The sequence below is a fragment of the Argentina silus genome (genome assembly GCF_951799395.1).
Source record: "Argentina silus genome assembly, chromosome: 14".
In the NCBI taxonomy this organism is placed as follows: Eukaryota; Metazoa; Chordata; class Actinopteri; order Argentiniformes; family Argentinidae; genus Argentina; species Argentina silus.
Window position 1 is genome coordinate 13,187,478 of NC_139668.1, and position 9,232 is coordinate 13,196,709.

Consider the following 9,232-nt stretch of genomic DNA (forward strand, 5'->3'; position numbering starts at 1 on the left):
GTTTCAGTTCTTTATTTTATTAATATCTCAGCATCACAGACCACAACTTAGAGGGTTATTGATGTTCAGAACCACTGTAGTTCAGAGATATTATAATACTTTATTCAGTGTCTTTCATAAGCCACAAGCCGTAGAAATAGCTAGCAAGCTACAAGTTAGTCAAGAGCAGTTTTTTTTCACAAGAGCTTTTGGTTGATTTTAATCTTAAACATTTTGTAGATTTTTTTACATAGGGAAAAAGGATAGGGATCAAAGTATTATGCAACATCTCACACTTATGCACATAGATGTGCACCTGCTCACTGCTCACAAATCACTTATTGAAGCGTTCACATTGTGAATGGTATAAACTGAAATATGTCACTCTCACACCACTTAACCTGTCCGCTTAAGTTCTGAGTTGAGTTTGAGCCCAGTAGAGGCTGCAGCTTTGGCCATTATCATTATCATTTCACCCAAAATCTTATTTTACACAAGCTTGTGATTAAAGCATACGAAAAAGGAAGGGGGGTGTTGAAACCACCAGAGTTTCCAAGACAGTTTTATTGCAGAAGGGAAACAAGACGCTGTCCGCCTTTGTAAACATCGTTAGGCTGTTTCTCCACATATTTGTGCAAGAAAACAATTGTGACATTTGACCATGAAGAGGCGTACTAGACAAGATTATCATGAGTAGGTGTCAGATTACTTACATTTTTGCTGGACAACATAGAGATACAAGAACACTTGTGACAGGTAAATTGTTTCCATTTGTGCAGATCATTATTTTTCTTTTTCTCTCACACATGAAAAAGCAAAGCAGTTTGCAGCACAACCTCTTACACACACCATTGACTGTCCATGGTAGGGACAGGAATGCAACAGTACAAAATGCTAAATGCAAATTCTTATAATTATCACTGCAATATTTAGACATCCTGGCAAAATAGAAACATTGCTTAACTTATCGTCATAGAGTATGGCCCTCACGTTTTTCCTGGTCAGCTCACATGGTAAGGCATAGGCATAGGCATAGGCATAGGCATAGTCATGAAACTGAGCATTTATCCACCATGGCTCATAGTTGGAGGGGCAGGGTGGGCTCAGAAGTTCTCTTTGTTGAATATGAACTCGACCCCGGCCTCAGAGTGGGAGAGACACTGCTTCTCTAAGGCTTTCCCCAGCTGGGTGGGGCCACACAGGAACACACCTACTTTAGACCTGGGTGTCCAAACACACACAAGCATATGAATTTGAAATAGGAACATTATGTTCCAAATACTCCAGTTGTGAACTATACAAGTACAGTTATTTACACATTTTACAATTTGTAATAATTATAACACAATTAAATTTGAACATGACACTAAGTCAGACGTTCAGAGATTACATGACACATTACCAATTCTGTGTAGAAAAAGGCTACATTGCGCTTACCCTGGGTGCTTTGCACCAATAGTAGTGAACTCGTTGTCCCAGTTGGGTTTCCCATACAGAGTCTTCTGTTTAAGACCTGTAATAGGGTCGTTCTCAGCCTCATGGTGAACTCTAAAGTGAGCAGCCTTTAAAAAAAAAAAGAGATTGTATGAAAATGACTTGCAATGCTCGATAGGAACAGCAAGAAGCCTAATGCGTCAGGGAGGCGTTATTTCTGGATTGATCAACCGTTGCAGCGTTTCTGACATGATCCTCTATACCTAAATGATCCTCTATGCCTAAATGATCCTCTATGCCTACAGAATTGAAAACAACCTACCACCAGAACTAGATCACTGTCTATTAGCACTGTGTATATCTGTATGCATGTGTGCTGCTGCACAATGGCTTTGGATTGGAAAATAGAAATAGAATATTCAGAAACAGAATTGGTCATCATGCTATGATTATCCATATTGGTCTACTTCCAATAGCAGACCTTGGTCAAATACATCATGTAAAATACTTTCAAATACTCTAGCTGCACTTGATTTGATTTGGCTGGCACAATGAGATGGCCCCAAAAGTGAAGTCCATACTAAATCAAACACACCTCAGATACTTTCAAGTATTTGACACACAAATAAGTAGGGAAAGTAGGGAACACATATAACACTGTAAAGATAAACTCCATGCAACACTGCAAAAATCACTGGGTTTAATAATCACTGACGTTTTGGTCAAGAGGCCGAGTGTAATGGCACTTGACACATGTATTTTTACCAAGCCGTGTGTGTGTGTGTGTGTGTGTGTGTGTGTGTGTGTGTGTGTGTGTGTGTGTGTGTGTGTGTGTGTGTGTGTGTGTGTGTGTGTGTGTGTGTGTGTGTGTGTGTGTGTGTGTGTGTGTGTGTGTGTGTGTGTGTGTTTTTCACCTCGGTCTCCTTCCAGCGGGTCAGGTAAATGTTGTAGGTAAGGAAGTCAGCCTTGCCCTTCTCCGTCATCTGGCCCTCCACAGACTGCAGCAGGTCAGCAAACCACTCGAAGGCCTGCGTTTCGGGGCACAGCCAGTAAAAGTAGATCTGGGAGGATGACATCAAGGACGTCAAAGGTCAAACAAAGGTCACTGCAGGACTGCGTTCCAAGTTAGGATCTTTACTCTTCTCCCCGAAGTATACCCCCATTCACTCCCTCTCTTGGATTTAAAAGCGTCGGACTGGTATAAAATGTATGGTAGAAACTCTGGTTCATGCTCACACACATCCAATGCTTTAAAACAACATAGGGGGAGTGATCTCTTAGAGATGCATTTTGTAAATGTCTGACAAAATATTTGCCTGTTCTTTTTGAATTATCATCCAAAGATTTATATCATAAAAATAGTTCAGTCTGATATGTAGTTCAATATTAGAATAAGTAATAATAATAATAATAATAATAATGGAAACTTCACATATCTTCTGTACCACATTGTATTTTTTTCTCTTGGGGAACTTCGATGGTGAAATTCATGGTGAAATGAAATGGGGAAGTACAGTGTAAGTGTGACTTTCATTATTTGATTTTTGCAGGGCGTTTGCATATAATACACCATACATCATCCCAGAGTTTTTCAGTTTTGTACCTAACGAAACAGATCCTCTCACCTTTTTGGTGAAGACCTTTTCGTTTCCCTGGATGTGTTTGTACCACACTGACTTAAGGATAGAGGCGAAAGGGGTGACTCCGATGCCAGCACCCACCAGCATCACCACCTCGTAACGGAAAACATCCTCACTAGCTGTTCCAAAGGGACCATCTATCGCCATTCTGCACATAGGAGGAGAGAATTCAAGTATTAGTCCTGTGCAGAAATAACCCACAGTCTAGCCTTCCACCCTTTACACTTAAATTTGAAAGGATTCGATAGGTACAGTACTACAGTATAAGCAAGATAGTGAATATTCAACCTAGCCAATCATAGTGCAAGGTGGAACTACAGTACTAACTCCTTGTTTGTACGCGTCCAAAGGGTGAAGGCCAGTGGTTGCAATTTTGCAATTAGACCTCTCCATTGCAATCCTTACCCCTGAAAAACCACATAATATCCTCTTTCATGTTACTTCCTCAAGTCGTTATTTCACAGTATAGTGCAACAGGAACCATTTGGCCTTGTTTTTTTTTATTTTATTATTACAGCCTGCTTAATGTATGTTGCCACGGTAACGGTAGAAACAATATACCAGTGATGTACAGTCATTTCTATAAAACTGTACGTAGATAAGTGTGTGTACTACGGTCGACGGAGGCATTTGCTCGCTAACAACGGGACCAACGTACTTGGGTAGCTTCCATGCCTCCTGGGTTTCAGTCTTGTCTCCCCCGCAGGCCTCGTACACCCCCTGTGTCCAGTCTCCCACGATGCGGATGTGCACGCTGAAGTGGTCTTCCTCGGGGGCAGAGGTGAGGGTGAAGGGGTGCCACTCCAGCTGAGAGACGCAGGGGCACTGAATGGAGACGTACTGGCCCACCTCCATCTTAAAGCCCTTCTTCTTCATCTGCAGCTCCAGGGTCTTGGAGGGGTGCATCACCACCTGCAGTGGAGAGGGGGACAGACCCGGGTCAAATACATCAGCTCAAATACTTGAAGGTTTGAAGTGTGCTTAGTTTAGCATGGAGTTTTGTGCACTGTGCACTTTTCAAGCACAGCTCAAGTATTTGGATGTCTTTGACAGATATTTGAACCAGGTCTGGCAGGGAAACATCAAGAGATTTATGTAGTAGTTGCTCACAACTAAAAACAATGGTGCAATGGAATGCAACAGATGGTATACTGAGGACACAGACCTTGGTGATAACAACTTGCTGTTGGGAACGATAGAACCGGACCAGTCTCTCACACAGGTACAGGATCATAGGGCCCACCACCCACTTCCACGTCTGAAATAGAAACCATAGAGAAAATGTACTTTGCACAGATATGATTCTGAATACAAAACCTTTTGCCCTCCTGAGATACAATTCTTGTAATATACCCTTTGTCTCTTGTGCGCAGGAGGAAAGAAACTTGAAGGAGAAAATGTTAGGGACTCCAGCAGACTGCTTGCAAATAGAAGTTGCAGGACAACGGTCTTTATTGGACCAAAACGTTGCACTAAAGTTACATTTGCAAGCAGAGATACTGTGTAAGTGCAGGAGTCCTGATACTTTTCTACGAAACAACTGAATTCATGTTAAAAAAAGGCTCAAGACACACAGTTGTGGCTCACCATAGGGGGGTTCCCAGCGAACTTTGGCTTAGGGCAGTAGCTCCCATTCTCCCCCCAGGTCTCAAACTGGTCAAAGCACATCAGCGGCTTGTGCTCCTTTAGGCTGGTGGCCGTCTGTCCTCGTACAATACGCCTGTGGCCAACACAACAGTCATTCACTACTACTGTCACCCTTGCTCTGCTCAGTAGGGCACAGAGAGGGGCATCCATGGGACAGAGGGCATTCTACTAATTCTATCATGAGAAGTGTGCCCCTAACTCAAACTCTAAGGTAAATCTTGCATTGGTACCTGTAAAATTTGTGCACACACACAGATTAGGCCAAGAGTAAGCACATATCTTAAATGTGGGGCACACACCCAATACTCCCCAAAAAGATTTAGAAATAAAAGCCTGTGTATGAATATTTTCTCTGTTTAAGATTTCTATTTTTCAATCACCTGTAAAACAGTAGATATGCTCATGCCACTGTGAGACTTCTTTGCACTCACCCAAACCCATGGAAGACCAGGCCTATGAAGAAGATGACAAAGAGATGATGGGTGTACCAGAACACCTCAAAATACGACCTCCTTATGATCTCCATGGATGATGTAATGATCAAGATGAGGGCCAGGGTGATAGCGACGCCCGTTAACCCCGCGATGGTGGTAAACATCACAATGGTCGGGTTCTGTCTCCCAGAAAAAGAGGATTTTTTCAGACCACAACTTGTAACACTGGAAAGGCATATCCGATGACTCATATTGTAGAGGGTCAATTTCATCCAGGAAAGTTGATTTTGTTCTTAAAATCCACATTTTCATACCCAATAAGTGGTCTAATTAGAGATGAAACCACATCCCACAACATTCTGTTTGTTGTATACAGTATAATATAACAGTCTGAATAAATCTGAATCCCAAATGAATCCCAAAAGAATCTTAAATAAATAATTTGGAGTTTAGTTGTACAGCTTGATCTCTGGATCTACAGATCTACAATAATAAGGGCCTTGGCTCATCTCAACATTTGACCTCCTTTGAGGACTCTGAGCAGACCCACTGAGTAGAGGGCATTCCATTAATAACCAAGCCATACATTAGCTGAAACAAAGATCTGGACAATTGTGAACAAAAAGTATTGCCATTTAATGACTTATTATGGACTATGGACAGCATGTTCTCTCTTCCTTTTTTTTTTTTTGCCAAACAGATTCCTCCTTCTGGCAGGAGATGAGTAATGGACCATACTGTAATGTCATCTGGGTGAGGGGATTCCCTTGTATTGTTTTTCTCTGATGTCACCATACTGTACTGTCATTGGTAAAGACTTCATTCAGTACCAATGCCCACGTTTTGCTATTTTGTAATTTTTTTGTTAATATTTTGCTTATATATTGTTTTTTTTATATTGTTTCTTATGTCCCATGCATGCACCAACCTCACCAAGTCAGTTTCCTGTATGTGCACATATGCTTGGCCAAATAAAAGAATTCTGATTCTGATTCTGATTTTACCATACCATTTCCTGTTAGAGTATTCTATGTGTGCAGGCTGGTATTGACAGAACAGACAGAGGTTGATGATAAAGCAATATTTTAATAATTGCTTGAAATAATTTGTTGGGTGAAAATGTGAAAATATACAACAATGTGATTGTTTGAATTAAATGGAATGCTTCTGATCTTAGATTTGAATGATTAATGGAAGCTTTAGCAGAGTCATTGTCTAAATAGCATTACGGCCATGAATACTTTTTCTCTGTAGCTACTGTACATGTGCATAGAAGACTCACAGTCTGGTTGCTCCTGATGGGGTTCAGGTAGGAAGCATTGTCTCCGTTACCGATCTGGGACAACACGAAGGGCAGGAAACTGCTGTTGCCAATCAACTGGCCATCCATGAAGTACTCAAAGTTAAACAAGTGGGCAACGATGTGCACCGCTATGGAAAACAAATGACGTGATTGAATGGCATAGTAAAATATTGTTACAACATCTGCACTTTTTAGTAAACAGCTGAGGGATGGGGCAGAAGAAATGTAACCGCTCTCAAATTCATAGATGGAGCTATGGATGCAAGGACTCACCATCCATGACATCAAAATCATACTTTTCACCATGTTTTGAAGCTAATAATAGTAAGAATAATCTTGGAACCCAGAAGTGAGACTAGGCTGTAAAAGTATAATTAAGAATCTGAGTGTCTTGGGATGAGAAAATGGTACCTGTGTGAAATGCTATCATGTAAGCCACCAGCTTGTGAAAAGTGATGTTTCTGTCCAGTTGTCGAGCAGCTGTGCGACTGCAATACTGAACGGTGAAAACAGACAAGTAATGCTGTTATTGTCACGATAAAATACATTTATTAATTGTTGTACTCCTGTAAGATACTGTATGCGTTTGCATGGGAAAGAAATATAATTGTGTCAAAAATACGATCTAAAGTATATCAACATATATAGGGTGGTTTCCTAGACTCCAGGTCCTGGAGTAAATACCATGTTCAATAGTGAACGAGAACACTATGGGGCATGTAGGGGGTAGAGGGTAGTGGCCAATTTGGGATTAGGGGTATGTGTCACCTGTATGGTGCCACGTAGAAAGGAAAGTAGGTTCCGGCAGACTGGCAGCAGAATCAGCATACAGTTAAAGTTGAGACAGGCAGCAGGAGCCCTGGCCCAGGAGAGGGCTTGCTGGTCGACAGAGAGAGAGATCACGGTCAGAGAGAGAACCCTGCAGATGTTCTCCAAACAGCAATGAGAAATGTATTGAGACATTGGAATCAAGAGAAATTGTTATATAAGATGTTTACCTATTACCAATTCACATTACCATAACACTAACAAAGGTATCGTTTTGGCAATAAAAGACTGCAATAATATAATCGAAAGGACAGCTTCAATTGCTAATCTGAAAACAAGGTTTCCAAAGAAGGGTGTTTGCAGTATGTGGTCACTGTACAACAGGAGAGATAGAGATGGTGATGCACTTCCTCCTTCACTGTGAAACATTCTCTCAATTAAGAGAATCTTTTGTTGATAAAATATCAAAATCAATTCCCAATTTCTATGCATCTACAGATGACAAACATTTTTAAATCATTTTGGGAGAGGGAGAAATGGCAATTGCCGCCCTATATATTTATAATTGCCATAGTTATTATTGTTTTTATTTGTATTTAATGTAATGATTATATTGCATTTTCTTTGGACCAAACATGTCACAATACAATACAATATTATATGTATTATCATTGTTGTATTTCTAATACTGTGATAACTATCACCATAACTGCTTTGACAATATTTAGAGTGTTTTAGGGTCAGAGAGACAGACACAGGGAGAGAGAATTGAAGAGAGAAGAATGCAAAAATACTAATTCTCTGAAAAAATTCACTCCCACTAACCCTATAAAAACACAAAGTTTCCAGCGTGCAACAAAACTCAAGTTATTATCCATTAAAATACTGTTTTGGACTCATTTTAAGCAAAAACTAAAATAATCGGTGACAGTTTCACTTCTGGTCATCATTACCCTGAACCCCAGCCACCTGGTCTGGCTGTGAAGCAGGGTTAATCAACCATGCACCCAGCTGTGACCGTAGAGGGAAGGCAAGCTGTTGCTATGGGGTTCAGTTTTGTTTCAATCTTTGTCACAAGAGCAGGGGGTAGGTAAAACATTGTGTTCATGGTTTAATATAACAAAATGGTATCCCTCATGAACCACATTCACTGAACACATATCACCAACTGTAAGTGTACGTGTTTTAGAAGAAAAAGCATTTGCTTCATGGTCATAGGCACATTTATCACTCTTTGGTTTTCAGTCGTTGAAAAGTAGGTGTACAGTATGTGTCATCTAAGATTGACATTCACTTGATTTATTTAAAAAAATATCTTGAAAAACATTTCTGTGTTCGCACAAACTTACCCCAAGAAGGGACCTCGTGTAGAACCATCTCTCAGTAAGGAATGCCATGTAGAAATGAACAAACAGGAATGCGTTGATTCCCAGCCATACCAGCTAAAAACAAAACCCACAGAATTCACCTGGTTAGAACAGTAGCACATAACATACTAAACAAAAATGAGTAAATCATACTGCACTGTAGGTGTATTTGACAGACTCACAATGACAAAGATAGACAGCCCTTCGTTGGCAGCAAAGTTCCCCATGGTGAGAAATTGAGAGTGTATGTGTGTGTGAGAGACGGAGAGTGTCTGTTAGAGAAAAAGATTGAGTGAGTAAGTGAAACATACAGTGACAGGCTGAGTTTATAGTCCCCCAGGCACCAAGCAAGGAAGTGTCTCAAGCTCAGGTTTGACTCTGACCACAAGCCCTGTGAGAGTGAAGTACAGTGTCTCAGTACTCCTTGATAGGTCAAGAGAGTGTAGCAAAAGTCAGAGAAATATTGGATTCCTATACCAGGCACAAAAATGATGTGCCTTTTTGGTGCCATGTAGAACCCTCTGACATTCTACATGGCAACAAAAAGGGTTCTCCCATATATAGGGACAAGCCGAACAACCCTTGTGGGTTCGAAGAAGTACTTCTTTTTTTTTTTGTACGAAGAATGAGTATTTGCTTTCAATCTATTTAGAAAAAACT

The 9,232-nt window shown here is 40.6% G+C and overlaps 1 protein-coding gene across 1 annotated transcript; it reads right to left on the reverse strand.

The window, feature by feature from the left end:
- Positions 1–3: 3 nt before the first annotated feature.
- Positions 4–8,833, reverse strand: cybb (cytochrome b-245, beta polypeptide (chronic granulomatous disease)). Its single transcript, XM_083685411.1, has 13 exons — positions 8,755–8,833; positions 8,555–8,647; positions 7,206–7,316; positions 6,849–6,933; positions 6,417–6,565; positions 5,132–5,313; positions 4,641–4,773; positions 4,219–4,311; positions 3,712–3,965; positions 3,039–3,201; positions 2,328–2,474; positions 1,417–1,541; positions 4–1,200 (listed from the first exon to the last, which is right to left on the reverse strand). The coding sequence occupies exons 1-13, from the start codon at positions 8,797–8,799 to the stop codon at positions 1,083–1,085; spliced, it is 1,698 nt and encodes a 565-aa protein (XP_083541537.1). The 5' UTR covers positions 8,800–8,833; the 3' UTR covers positions 4–1,082.
- Positions 8,834–9,232: the final 399 nt, after the last annotated feature.